Genomic DNA, 12,936 nt, shown 5'->3' on the forward strand with positions numbered 1-12,936 from the left:
ATGATGAGTTTGCTGTATTGTGCATTCATTGTATGTATGTATACGCATACGCATATAGATATGCAGCAGCAAAAGCAGTCATTGGTTACTCATAAGTGATTTTAGATCATATTCATGAAATTGATTCATAACGATAAGTCATTTTTCTATAGTTTACACGAAATTCCAACAAGAAAGCGCAAAATAATTTTTTTTAAATACTTCTTTGATGTATTACATGTTCCAAACGGAACGTGACGTTTACACAGATAAATATGACATAAATTTATATAAAATAATATAGAAATGCATAAACGTAATAAAGCTTTTAATCGAAATTTTTTTTATAGTAATCTGGTGTAATCAAATTTAACATATAGATTTTTAGCTATAAAACATTTATCAATCTAATATTTCTTTATGGTACAGATAGTATAATTCTGTATTCAGTGATTTCTAGTGATTTTTGGAACACTTCTAAATATACAAGTTATCCGTCATTAGACAGAAGATAAATTAAAAATTTACAGAAGGAAGGGAATCTATTCCTTATTTCTAATATCGAATAAATAAGTAACTACAAAAAAAACTTATTGAAAATGTTTTCAAGCGGTCCTAATTATACAAAACTGAAGACACACCTAAGGTTAGCTATAAACAGGTTGAAGCTTTTAGAAAAAAAGAAAACAGAATTAGCTCAAAAAGCACGAAAAGAAATAGCTGATTACATTGTGGCTGGAAAAATTGAAAGAGCAAAAATTAGAGTGGAACATATTATAAGAGAAGATTATATGGTAGAAGCTATGGAATTAATTGAAATGTATTGTGATCTCTTACTTGCCCGTTTTGGTTTAATTCAACAAATGAAGTAAGTCATAATAATGTCAATTTAAAGTTTGTAGTATTCATCTATACCTTTTTTTTTCCTTTTATATATATATATATACATACACTTATACTTTTTATAGAAATTTAGATGAAGGTCTAGCAGAAGCTATTTCTACAATAATTTGGGCTGCACCTCGTATTCAAACAGATGTACAAGAGATAAAAGTAATTGCTGATATATTAACTACTAAATATGGAAGACAATATACAGAAGCTTGCAAAGAAGAAGCTATACAAACTATATCTGAAAAATTAAAGCATAAAATGAGTGTACAGTCTCCATCTAAACTTTTAGTAGAAAAATATCTAATTGAGATTGCAAAAAATTATAATATAAAATATGAGCCAGATCCTCAAATAATGGCAAAAGGAGTAGAAGCTGTATTAATAGATATTGGAAGTAACAATAGTGATTCTAGAAATAATTTAGATATAGCTAGTGGTGGTAGTAATGGACCACAACCAGCTGGATTTATTGGTTTTCCACAACCTCCTTTATTACCAGATCCAAACATAAATGCAATGGTAAGATATATAAAGCTTCAATTAATGCTTGGATTACTTGAAAATATTTGGATTAAAACTTTTGATTAGGTTAAGAAAATAATATTATTTATTTTTTATTAATAAGAATTCTGATAAAGGAAGTGCGCCTATAGGATTTATACCTCCAATGGGACCTGCTACTTTCTCAGATAAAGATCAAAACACACCCTTCAATCCTGCAGCATTTTCATATAATATACCATTAGACAATGCTAATACAAATAAGCCTGTAAGTAATAAAAAATTGATCAATATTTTTTACTATAATTATATATATTCTTTAAGAATATTTGAATTAATATGTGATATTGCATTATCAAATATCTAATTCAGGAAAATGATTTACCACCTTCATATGGCTCATTCCCACCTGACTTAAATAAACAAGTGAGTAGAAGATATAATTAACTATATTTTATTGATATATTTTATACTTTATTAATAGCAGATAGATAAAAATTGGAGAATTTAACAATTATGAAAACTAATTTTTTGTCTTGTTTAGTCTGATGAGAAACCAAAGCCTCAACCACGTTCAAAAATTCCAATGAATAATTTTCAACTTCCTGATTTACCTGCTGTACCATCAGAAAGTGAATTACCTCAAAATACATCTGAAAATGATGATATAGATTTTGATGACCTAATGAAACGCTTTGAAGACTTAAAAAAAAGGAAGTAACAGTAAATTTTTCATGTGATAATTATAATCAAAGCATATAAAAGTATACTATACTCTACTGGTTACTACAATAATTTACACAAATGTAAAAATAATATTACTTTTGAATATTAGTAAGTAATATATAGAGATCTATAAAATAAAATCTATATAAAATAATGCTTTTTACCAGATGCTAATGTTTTTATAAACACAAAATGTAGGATAATATTGTTGTAAACATTTCAAATAAATAAATACAGTTTATTAATTGTTAACATAGATATTTATTAGAATTTTTATCAATAATTAGATTATAATTTTCTAAAAATATGTTTATCATTTTTTTTTTGCTTTTAATAATTATTATAATAATATTGTACATTGAAGAAATTGGTGCAAATTCTAAAATCTAAAGATGGTGAAAATCAATTATATGTTCCAATCTTCACATTGCTGAAAACAATATTATTAGAAAAAGTATATTATTTATGAATGTAATTAGTAAAATAATAGTCTTACTTCTTTGCCTTTTCCTATTAAACAGGTAAGTAAATTTTGCGAATATTCACATTTTTCCATTCTATTCACAGAATTAAGAAACTGAAAACATTTTATAATGGATTCTTCTATAAAGTCACGTAATTCTGGATCCTGGATTCTTTCTGTCATTACACGTATCATAGATTCTTGTATTGGAAAACCTCTTTGATCAATCTTGATAAATAATTTAAATCAGTTGTAAAACATATAATTTCGGTATTAACATTTATTAATACTTACGATATTTAATTCGTTGAAAAAACATTGAATAATACACTGTAATATTAGATACAATAAAAAATTAATATATAATATTAATATACCATTAAGATAACTATTTCACCAAAAAAAAATTATTAATATTATTTTCATTGTCTTACAGAATCATTTTGTTTTTGGTTATGATTCTCTTGATAATTGTGATTACTTCCAGTATTTCTCATATTTTCCCAGTTAGAATTTGTCATTCCCCAATTATTTGTATCATAGTAATCTACATTTTTCAATCTTTCATTGACATTATTAGAACCAAAAGATTGGGGATTACCATTTCTTGTAGATTGATGAGCTTTATTGTTTCTGACATTGGTAAAAGAAAAACCAAATAATTTTCAAATAATTCATATAGAGAGTATTCATTTTGGAATTCATTACCTATTATTTTGCTCATTTAAAAAATCATTAGTATAATATCTACTATTATTTCTTACAAGAAATTTGTTATCAAAACTATCTTCATTTGAGTCAGAAGAATCTTCTGATTCATTACTTTCATTTGAAGAAGAATCAGTATCATAATTATTATGTCCTAAATTTCGTTTTCTACAAGTTTTTAAGATTCTTTCAAACTGATCAGTTTGTTGATTAATTGACTGACATCTTAGTGCCTACAAAATATAAAATATAATATGATACGTTATAATTATTTTTTTTCAATTTTTATAAGTATTTTTATATCAGAAATTTGTAAAAAATTATTAACTTACTACACCAAGATGAAGACATGATATCAAAATAAGAGCAAATAAAACTGGAAAACAAAACTTCATTTTGCCATCTACTGATTGAAATGCGTTTGTGACCCATAATATATATTCTGATCTGTAAAACTCCTTATATAAACAGTCACTGTCAATTATAATGTTATTTGAACTTATATGAAAGACTAATGAGATTGTTTCTATTTTAATTGACATTTCCTCATCCTTTCTAAAAATCAACAATATCAAGGAGATATGGCTCATTTAATTCTTCCTGTATGAAATTAATTTATTTGCTACTAATTTCAATAAATGTATAATTGCCATTAAATAGAATACAATATATTTTATAAATCTTTTATTATATATAATACTTCTATTATATATAATTCTTATTATTTACTTTATTATCTAGTTTATTATTTAATACTTTTATTAATGAATCTTATATAAGCTAAATGATAAAATGAAAATATTGGAATTAGAATTGGAAAAATATTATTCTTTTTAAGATAATACTTACATAAAGTAAGAAATGCTTGTATGCTTGTATGTTTGCAGAATACTTGGTGGGGATATTGGAAAGTTCCAGGTTTTAGCTAAATATGCTTCATAGAATAAAGAGCTGCAGTTCAGTTTGTGCTTTCTTTTGAGAAACAATGTGCAACATAACATGCATTGTAAGTACATATTTATTATGTTTCATTGTATCTATAAATGTAAATAATTCCTAGTTTCAAAAGTATTAGAGTTATTGACCATAAAATGTAATGAACCGTGAAAGCGTGACATTTAAATAAAAAGTGTACTACTTTCACATTATTTCTACCTGAAATACCTAATCTGTAAAGAATGTATTAATACATATCTAAACACTTAACTAAATATGTTTTTTATTTACAGTTGATTGGAATTGTTTTAATTTATTCATTTCCTTTACAAACACATAGCAGTACTTATGATGATAAAATTAATTTACAAATAAAAGATAACTTACAAAATATAGCAAAGAAGTATTCAAATGATATTAAAACTGTGAAAGTATCAAAACTTAAGTATATATTAAAGAATACAACAAATAAATGTGAACTTGAAAAGACATGCAATAACATGGAAAATAATGTTAAAAACAATTCTGATAATTATAATAATCAAAAAATAATAATAAATTTAGTTCCACCATTAACAACAAGTAAAGATTATTATACTTATTTTAATAGAAGGAAAAAAGAATTAAAAAATAAAAATGTACAAGAAGATAAGAATCAACATAATGTACAAAATTATAAATATGAGAAACAAAACACATCTATAAATCATACAAACCCTATAATTGAAAGTAATCATTTACCTTACATGCGCGATCACGCGCCAATAGACGTAACAAAGGTAAAAACTTCGATGATATAATTATATAATAATATTAAAAATCTTTATTTTACAAATAATTTAATTTTACTTATAAATATTTATAAGAAAAATAAAATAAACAGAATTATATTGTACAAAGAACCGTAAATAATTATTTTTATAGGAAACTTCACAAAATCAAATCGGATATAATAAAATCTACAAAAAAAAGTCTCCTACAAATATATCACAAATTTCCCCTGATGGAGATAGAGTAGAATTTCAAATACAAGGTCATGAAGGTCCAAAAACATACATCTTTGGATTTGATACTGGAGTTGGGTAAGGGTCAAAGTAATAGTATATATGTGTATATTTATATATATATATAAAGTCGTTTGTATATTAATAGCTTACATACAATAATTTTAATTTTTATAGAAAAAACAGACAATACAGACTAGAGGAACGTTTTAACGACGGTACAGTAAAAGGCCATTATGGTTATTATGATGCTAGAGGAAAATTACGAACTGTCAAATATATTGCTAAACCTACTGAAGGTTATCAAGAAAAGCATCATGAAACAATTATTCATGGAGTTGAACATTGAATATCATTTATCAACAACTTGAGATTAAAACGTTTATTAACAATAACAAGTAGTGTATACAAAAAAAATTAACACAAAAAGATATAAATTTTGCCAAGATAGATACATATGAATATATTAATAAATCTAATCTATATCGAACATATTTAAGATCCATTGCAAAAAAAAACATAAGATCATATTTTATAAGCTCCTTTTATGTATTTTAATGATCTTTAACATCTTCACTGATGGTTTACAAAATAATAATTTTTGACACTTTTGTAATATATATATATTAATGGTCTATATGTAGTCAAAACTAGATTTTATTTTATTTTTTTTATATCAGCAGCCCCATAAGATGAACTGTTACTTATCTCAGACATTTGAATTGTTTTGTACATTAGCAGATAAACTAAAATAAAAATAAAATAAGAATCAGTTATAAAAAAACAAGTAATACATTAATGTATACTATTTATAATCCTTAATGCAGAAGTATATTTCATGTAACAACATATAAACTAATTTATATAAATTAGATTATATAAAATAATTTAATTATTATAAAATTATTAAATGCTTACATAGAAGAATGATGCCCACTCCAATAGTACAGTATACAGTTGAACCAGATGAAAAGAGTTGAATAAGATAATATAACATTGGTACTAATACAATCACACCCCACAATAAGGTATTGATCAAAGAATAATGCCTTCTTTTTAATTTGAATGTATCTGTTTTAGGAACACCACTTGTTGCAAAAAAATCACCAGTTTTATGAAAACTTTCTGCCATTTTATCCTAATTGAATAACAAATAATAGCCATTTCCTTAGTTTTTTTTTTTTTTTTTTTTTTTTTTTTTTTACAAAATTATTATCATATAATATTTATATGTGAATTTAATTAAAAAATATCAAACCTTTTCTTGATATAATTTGTGCAACCATTCAGCAGCAGCTTCATCTCCTTCTGGTACTTCTTCTAAAGGTATTCTTTTCATATACATATGACCTTCTATTTTTTTTCCTAAAAGTAGATTTGTCATGGTAGGCTTAACAGAATCACTTTCTTTAAATGCCATTTGGATATTATATATAGCCATTGTTTTTCCTTTCATATAAGGAATGCTAGAAATAAATCCTTTTGTGCGTGGAGTTAAATGATATTTTAAGATTGGTAGACTCTTTTCTTTGGCAAATTTTTGACTGGCTTCTAACTTCTTAGGTGTAACACGTGTTCCTTCTGCATATAGAAGCAACTGAAAATTATTAAATATGTTTAGAAATAAAAAGCACAATATCTTTATTTAAGAACTACTTACCCATATTGGATCAGGATATTCTATTAATTCTTTAATTTGAGACCCTATCACATCTTTGTCTTTATTCCAATTTCTTTCTAGAAAGATACTTTCTGCAAATTTCCATGCCCATCCCAATGTAGGAATGTATTGTATAGATTTCTTGGCATATGCTTTACAATTCTGTAATTTTATAGATCATGTAGAATTCTTTTTTCATTGTTTCCATATATAAAAATAATTCATTACATACCCCTAATACACCTAGACGATCACATGTTACCCATCCTAATAACCAATCTACTTCATAACTATGATTCATCAGAAGATATGCATGTTCATGGCCATAATACTTATCAAATTCTTTTTTATCTATGTAAAATATAACATCTGATCCAGACCACCATTCTGCCATACATACTAATTCTATAAATAGAAAATACATTTTAAATATAACTATATTTTCAAAATTTATTTTCTAGCATTAGTTTCTAGCACCAACTTACCACTATAAAATGAATAACAAAGATAATAGTTGATCTTGCGATAAAAGTATTTAGAGAAAGGTCTAAGCCCAAAATATAAAATACATTGGAAGAAATTTATTATTAAGCCAGATGTAAAAAATGTAATGGCAAGCATAAGATGTACAATTGATGATCTTTTCAATGAGGAAAGGACGCCCATTATTATAATTTATTATTTCTAATCTGTGCGCTTTGTAGAAGACATATACTTATCTCTCAATCTAAAACAAAATTTTTTATATACTTGGAAAATAATATACATCTTAAATTTTTCATAGAAAACATAAATTTGCATTAATTACAAATATTAAATGTTCTAGCAACTCTATTATACATTTCTACTTAAGTTACTTCTAAATGTATATTTTTTTACTTTTTGAACAAAATATGATAAATATAGCATTATAGATACAGTAGGATAAGATTACACTAATCAAAAACAGAACTATATATATCAAGTCTTTCTTTTATTCAAGTATTATATAAGATGTCCCAAATTTATTAAGATTAAATGATACTAGACAAATATACTTATATAGTATTATTTTTTTTTAAACTTTAAATTAATATTAATACTTGATACAATTACAAATAAATAAAGAATTTGGAAAATAAATAAAGTTTTTTCAAAAGTCACAATATTATTACTTATTTATGATACACTTTATATCCTTTGCATTAATATATTTTATTTGTATTATACTACTATTTTGCAAATATTTATTAGAACATAATTTGTTCTAACATATGAAATTAGCTTATCAGTAATAATACAAACTATAAAATATTAACTAATAATGAATTAATAATGTTTCAATTATTCTCAATTAAATAAGAAATTATATCATTATACAGTACTTCATCAGAAATCATCAAGCGTGTATCGTACATGATCATTTGATAATATTATAATTTAATTTTTTAGTATATTTACCTAATTTGGCATTGTTGTAAATTTTACATGCTTTATTAAAGCATTATCAAATTATTGAAGGTGTGGTATTCGTCGGTAAGTGTCCTAGAAAATTGCAATCAAAACAGAAATGTAAAACTGTGATTACCAAGATCGAAGTTCGAGCCTACAATATTCCAAAGTTCATAGGAAATGGCAACGCAAAAAACGTTTATTAGCGCCACATCATATTTATCTGTATATTTACCCATTAAAATTCCGATAGAAAAAAAAATAGTTAGAAATTAATATTGATCGTAAAATTGTTGATTATTGTTGATAAATCGTTAACAAATTTATGCAAATAATTTAAAGAAATAAATATTAGAGGAGAGGGGGACTGAGAATCCCTATTTGCTTTTACGCTTATTTTTATTTAGAAATTACTTAAAGCACAGTTTACAAAAAATACCAGATACATATAATACAAAACGTTAATTTATTGCAAATTTCAAAGATTATATTCAATATGTTAAAATCATTGACATCAAAGAGAGATTTTTTACGTAACAATAAATAAATGAATTGTATATTTAATAGCCTTTGATAGTAGTAAGTTTCCAATTTACTGTGAAAGTTTTCATGATAAATATATAATCAAACAACGACGTTTATGATTGGTTAAGTAAAAACACTAGTTCTTTTGTTTTAAAATGAATTTAGGGATAAAGACAAACTATTTTTTTTCACTTTGTTTTAGCGCGAAATTAAAATCAGTTAAAATAACATAATCGAGAAACAGAGCAAAGATTTAATATATATAACTTTGACTAAAGTAGTGATATAAATATCTTATCTTCTTTTATGTTTTCATTCGTATACTACACTATATAATACTATGAAAACATAGAAGATAAGATATATATTTTATTTTATTTTATATTTTATTGTTCTGTATCTCTGTATTGTTTAATTTAAATTATTATTAATTTAGAATATATTTAATAAAAAATGATATTTTCTCTTTACAGGTTCTAAATTGATATATATCGATATGTGTTTACCTTTATTCATTTACCATATAGGAACATCAATCTCATTTTTAGGAACGCATTATAACCAGCCAATCGCTGGTCACTTCGACACGCCCTTTAAATGTTCGTTTTTTTATGAATGCAAGTAAAACAGTTAGGGATTAACTACAGTTTTGTGATTGTTATTATATTGTTCTATTTTATAGTGTTGTCGTAATTTGGTTTGCTTATTGTTTAATATATAATTGAAAATTTTTGAACTATATATCATGGTGAGTCACGAACATTTATTTGCTTTTAAATCTGTTGACGTACACAGAAGGTGTACAGTTTATGTTTATAACATCATTTATCGTAATATCTAACAAACCGTAATCAAAGAGTTTTGTTTTGGTTGTTTTATGGATACAATTTGATCATTATATTTTATCATAACCTGCTTTGTAGAAATGTCAAAATGGCGTTCATTATTGGTACTTTAATAATTTTTATATAATAATTTTTTAATTTTTTAGTAATATTAAGTTATTATTAAATGTTCTAGACTGAACAACAAATGGACTGTGCTTTAGACTTAATGAGAAGATTACCTCCTCAACAAATTGAAAAGAATTTAAGTGATCTTATAGACTTAGTCCCTTCTTTATGCGAGGACTTACTTTCTTCTGTAGATCAACCTTTAAAAATAGCAAAAGATAAAGAATCAGGCAAAGACTATCTTCTTTGCGATTATAATAGAGATGGAGATTCTTATAGGTTTGTTATAAAAATTCTATCTATGATAAAAAACTAAAGATAATATGTAACTTTTATTTATGTTTAAAGTTAGTATGTAAATAATCATTTTTATATTTCAGATCTCCATGGAGTAATACATATGATCCACCTTTAGAAGATGGATCAATGCCTTCTGAAAGATTACGAAAATTAGAAATAGATGCTAATCATGCATTTGACCAATATCGAGAACTTTATTTTGAAGGTGGTGTGTCTTCCGTTTATTTATGGGATCTTGATCATGGCTTTGCTGCAGTTATTTTAATAAAAAAGGCTGGAGATGGATCTAAAAAAATTAAAGGTTGCTGGGATTCGATACATGTCGTTGAAGTGCAAGAAAAATCAACCGGTAGAAATGCACATTATAAATTAACTTCAACAGCAATGTTGTGGTTACAAACAAATAAACATGGTTCAGGTACCATGAATCTAGGGGGTAGTTTAACAAGACAGGTAATGTATTTCTATATGTTTATCAATTAGAGATTCAACATAGTATCTGTATTATAATGATCATTTTAGGTGGAACAAGATGCACAAATAAGTGAAACATCACCTCATATTGCTAACATTGGCAGAATGGTAGAGGATATGGAAAATAAAATTCGAAATACACTTAATGAAATTTATTTTGGTAAAACTAAAGATATTGTTAATGGTCTAAGATCGGTTCAATCTTTAGCAGACCAAAGGCAACAAGCAGCATTAAGACAAGACTTAGCTGCAGCATTACAAAGGCGAAATGCTAATAACTGATTACAAGGACAAGAAAGCTTTGATTATAATTGTGATTAGGAAAAGCAAAACAATTTAAATCACACATACACAAATTCATGGCAACACTGTTATTTCTACACTAGGTGAAAAAATGCAAAGGATTTATTCTGGGGCATTTTTAGTTGTATATTAATTTCTTGTTTATTCTTAACAATAATTTTACTTTGTTCAGCATGTTTTGCATTCAACATTTTTAGTCAGTTACTAGTAGATTTAGATGTATATCTATAAATAAAACAGAATTTGTTACTAAAAAATGTTTTAGTATAACACACTGTTCTTGCTTTCATTCAACCTTTTGAAAAGCAAGAATTGCCTTAAATGGCTTAATTCATGCCTTTGTATTAATATTGTTAAATTACACACTAATTTCCCAGATGACAAAATATGCAAAAATATTTTGTTACATAATTGAAATGTAGTAATTCTTTTCATGAAGAGAAATTTATTCTATCTGAACTGATTTCTATTCAGTGCCTATATTTTGCATGAGTATAATAGCAATGTATTCATCTTTTGATACAGTATATTTCATCTGTTTGGTTATTCATCTATTGTTGCAAGTAAATGATTATAATTGCACTTGCATAAAATAATCATTCAGGTATATGAAATATGCTGATACTATGTTCCATGTATATTGTTATCTGGGTTAGTGTACTTACAAAGACCATAGTCTAGTTGAATTTAAGAAACTCTAGTACATATTTTGCATTTACTTTATTTTTTGTCTTAAATATAAAATTAGTATTATTTTTACCAAATCAGTGATAACATCTTTTATTTTATTATTTTCTTTTTTTGGCATGTACACAAATAGATATCATTTTGGAAGAATAAATAAGATCTTTAGTACTTCTCTATATGAAAAATAATAGCAATTAGAAAATATAATAACAAAATTATAATATAATGGAAAGCAGACCAAAATGCTTGTGATGGAGTTTATATATTTAAATATATTACATTTAGATTAAAATTCCCAATTAAATGATTTGCACTTTGTGCTAAAATTAAAAATTATATATTTTTGGAATTGATGATTTAAATATCTTTAACATTTGATGATCTGATAATTTGAAAAATGTATGATATATGAATATAAATTAAATAGAAATATGAAAAAAATGTACGTAATTATGTACTAACATTTTTTAACTTTTGCAATTTTTGTATTTGCTAAAGTATCACTGATTTTGGTTATATCATGTGAAACTGCATTAAACAAATGAAATGAATTAATAAACTGCAGGTTTTGAATGGGCAAGCTGAAGTTTTAAATTTAATTACAAGCAAGGTATACATACCTTTATGCACATTAGGTAGTGAAGTAAATGATTTCAAAGTTCATACATGTTTATTTTAACATGCTAGACAATTGAATCAGTATCTATACTGATAATAATATATTTTATCTTTTAAATATGTTATATAACATAATGGAATTAATACTGTATATCTATGCTAAAACTTCGTTTTCAGATAGCAAATATATTTTCTCTTCCTTGAGTAATAATAAAATATAATAATTGTTGAACAGTATTAGAGGAATTAATAATACAGATTTTTAAATGAAAAAGCTTCATTTGGAAAATACAGTTAGTTTGATACAGCCAGATTATTTCTTCTTTAACTGCATGGTATTTTATTGAAATCATAGTTCTATTCTTAAAACTTTTATAAAAGTCAGGCTAGAAGTTTGTATATTTTTATATTTCCAAATTTATTACATGAAGAGGACAATATATTACCTACATGCAATCAACATTTGCTAGGATATTATTAATAAAATAATATTTGTTGAACTTCATGAATTAATTTCAGAAAGTTCTTGTTATGAAGTTATATGATAGCAAACACACTTGATGAATAGTAATTTCATTATTAAGCATTTAATTAATATCTTCTTTGAAAGAAAATTTCTTTAGATACATTTATTATATTCTGAAATTCCAATGTAGTAGTATTTCTACGGAATTTATGATCTTTAATAATATAGATTATATGCAGTATTTTTATCACGTATATGACTAATCATTTATTAATGCAAATACCAAATACATATACTATAATAAAACA

At 24.8% G+C, this 12,936-nt stretch overlaps 5 protein-coding genes across 8 annotated transcripts; 3 read left to right on the top strand and 2 right to left on the bottom strand.

The window, feature by feature from the left end:
• Window positions 1-111: 111 nt before the first annotated feature.
• Window positions 112-2,352, top strand: LOC122627030 (IST1 homolog). The gene is made up of 6 exons (XM_043807769.1): window positions 112-295; window positions 409-847; window positions 948-1,392; window positions 1,499-1,642; window positions 1,747-1,800; window positions 1,919-2,352. Exons 2-6 carry the CDS (start codon window positions 579-581, stop codon window positions 2,093-2,095), a joined length of 1,089 nt encoding a protein of 362 aa, XP_043663704.1. The 5' UTR covers window positions 112-295; window positions 409-578; the 3' UTR covers window positions 2,096-2,352.
• A 47-nt stretch (window positions 2,353-2,399) lies between these two features.
• Window positions 2,400-4,547, bottom strand: LOC122627031 (general odorant-binding protein 71). Of its 2 annotated transcripts, none has more exons than XM_043807771.1 (7): window positions 4,121-4,547; window positions 3,604-3,718; window positions 3,272-3,504; window positions 2,998-3,196; window positions 2,858-2,893; window positions 2,597-2,791; window positions 2,400-2,530 (listed from the first exon to the last, which is right to left on the bottom strand). In XM_043807771.1, exons 1-7 carry the CDS (start codon window positions 4,285-4,287, stop codon window positions 2,507-2,509), a joined length of 969 nt encoding a protein of 322 aa, XP_043663706.1. In that variant the 5' UTR covers window positions 4,288-4,547; the 3' UTR covers window positions 2,400-2,506. The 2 variants fall into 2 exon arrangements, with proteins under 2 accessions (XP_043663706.1, XP_043663705.1); XM_043807770.1 differs by having other exon boundaries at window positions 3,604-3,826.
• Window positions 4,159-5,953, top strand: LOC122627034 (protein PFF0380w-like). The gene is made up of 4 exons (XM_043807778.1): window positions 4,159-4,277; window positions 4,501-4,986; window positions 5,132-5,289; window positions 5,389-5,953. Exons 1-4 carry the CDS (start codon window positions 4,257-4,259, stop codon window positions 5,558-5,560), a joined length of 837 nt encoding a protein of 278 aa, XP_043663713.1. The 5' UTR covers window positions 4,159-4,256; the 3' UTR covers window positions 5,561-5,953.
• On the bottom strand, window positions 5,737-8,623 carry LOC122627029 (1-acyl-sn-glycerol-3-phosphate acyltransferase gamma-like). Of its 2 annotated transcripts, XM_043807766.1 has the most exons (7): window positions 8,312-8,623; window positions 7,357-7,598; window positions 7,104-7,276; window positions 6,872-7,033; window positions 6,470-6,808; window positions 6,130-6,349; window positions 5,737-5,957 (listed from the first exon to the last, which is right to left on the bottom strand). In XM_043807766.1, exons 2-7 carry the CDS (start codon window positions 7,535-7,537, stop codon window positions 5,869-5,871), a joined length of 1,164 nt encoding a protein of 387 aa, XP_043663701.1. In that variant the 5' UTR covers window positions 7,538-7,598; window positions 8,312-8,623; the 3' UTR covers window positions 5,737-5,868. The 2 variants fall into 2 exon arrangements, with proteins under 2 accessions (XP_043663701.1, XP_043663703.1); XM_043807768.1 differs by lacking the exon at window positions 7,357-7,598 and having other exon boundaries at window positions 8,312-8,620.
• A 754-nt stretch (window positions 8,624-9,377) lies between these two features.
• Window positions 9,378-11,114, top strand: LOC122637443 (F-actin-capping protein subunit beta). Of its 2 annotated transcripts, none has more exons than XM_043829547.1 (4): window positions 9,378-9,575; window positions 9,848-10,059; window positions 10,161-10,533; window positions 10,603-11,114. In XM_043829547.1, exons 1-4 carry the CDS (start codon window positions 9,573-9,575, stop codon window positions 10,834-10,836), a joined length of 822 nt encoding a protein of 273 aa, XP_043685482.1. In that variant the 5' UTR covers window positions 9,378-9,572; the 3' UTR covers window positions 10,837-11,114. The 2 variants fall into 2 exon arrangements, with proteins under 2 accessions (XP_043685482.1, XP_043685481.1); XM_043829546.1 differs by lacking the exon at window positions 9,378-9,575 and adding an exon at window positions 9,621-9,776.
• Window positions 11,115-12,936: the final 1,822 nt, after the last annotated feature.

The sequence above is a fragment of the Vespula pensylvanica genome, chromosome 2 (genome assembly GCF_014466175.1).
Source record: "Vespula pensylvanica isolate Volc-1 chromosome 2, ASM1446617v1, whole genome shotgun sequence".
In the NCBI taxonomy this organism is placed as follows: Eukaryota; Metazoa; Arthropoda; class Insecta; order Hymenoptera; family Vespidae; genus Vespula; species Vespula pensylvanica.

What these genes read in the sequence shown, in the direction of transcription:
- LOC122627031 (XM_043807770.1), bottom strand. Translation starts at nt 4,287, where the DNA reads ATGTACTTACAATGCATGTTATGTTGCACATTGTTTCTCAAAAGAAAG. An exon ending in CATGTCTTCATCTTGGTGTA is followed by an intron (nt 3,505 to 3,603) that starts GTAAGTTAATAA and finishes TATATTTTGTAG; the next exon opens with GCACTAAGATGTCAGTCAAT. An exon ending in TTAAATGAGCAAAATAATAG is followed by an intron (nt 3,197 to 3,271) that starts GTAATGAATTCC and finishes TACCAATGTCAG; the next exon opens with AAACAATAAAGCTCATCAAT.
- LOC122627030 (XM_043807769.1), top strand. Translation starts at nt 579, where the DNA reads ATGTTTTCAAGCGGTCCTAATTATACAAAACTGAAGACACACCTAAGG. An exon ending in ATGCTAATACAAATAAGCCT is followed by an intron (nt 1,643 to 1,746) that starts GTAAGTAATAAA and finishes TATCTAATTCAG; the next exon opens with GAAAATGATTTACCACCTTC. An exon ending in CACCTGACTTAAATAAACAA is followed by an intron (nt 1,801 to 1,918) that starts GTGAGTAGAAGA and finishes TGTCTTGTTTAG; the next exon opens with TCTGATGAGAAACCAAAGCC.
- LOC122627029 (XM_043807766.1), bottom strand. Translation starts at nt 7,537, where the DNA reads ATGGGCGTCCTTTCCTCATTGAAAAGATCATCAATTGTACATCTTATG. An exon ending in TTGTTATTCATTTTATAGTG is followed by an intron (nt 7,277 to 7,356) that starts GTAAGTTGGTGC and finishes TTCTATTTATAG; the next exon opens with AATTAGTATGTATGGCAGAA. An exon ending in ATCGTCTAGGTGTATTAGGG is followed by an intron (nt 7,034 to 7,103) that starts GTATGTAATGAA and finishes ATAAAATTACAG; the next exon opens with AATTGTAAAGCATATGCCAA.
- LOC122627034 (XM_043807778.1), top strand. Translation starts at nt 4,257, where the DNA reads ATGTGCAACATAACATGCATT. An exon ending in CGCCAATAGACGTAACAAAG is followed by an intron (nt 4,987 to 5,131) that starts GTAAAAACTTCG and finishes TTATTTTTATAG; the next exon opens with GAAACTTCACAAAATCAAAT. An exon ending in GGATTTGATACTGGAGTTGG is followed by an intron (nt 5,290 to 5,388) that starts GTAAGGGTCAAA and finishes TAATTTTTATAG; the next exon opens with AAAAAACAGACAATACAGAC.
- LOC122637443 (XM_043829546.1), top strand. Translation starts at nt 9,753, where the DNA reads ATGTCAAAATGGCGTTCATTATTG. An exon ending in AGAGATGGAGATTCTTATAG is followed by an intron (nt 10,060 to 10,160) that starts GTTTGTTATAAA and finishes TTTATATTTCAG; the next exon opens with ATCTCCATGGAGTAATACAT. An exon ending in GGGGTAGTTTAACAAGACAG is followed by an intron (nt 10,534 to 10,602) that starts GTAATGTATTTC and finishes TGATCATTTTAG; the next exon opens with GTGGAACAAGATGCACAAAT.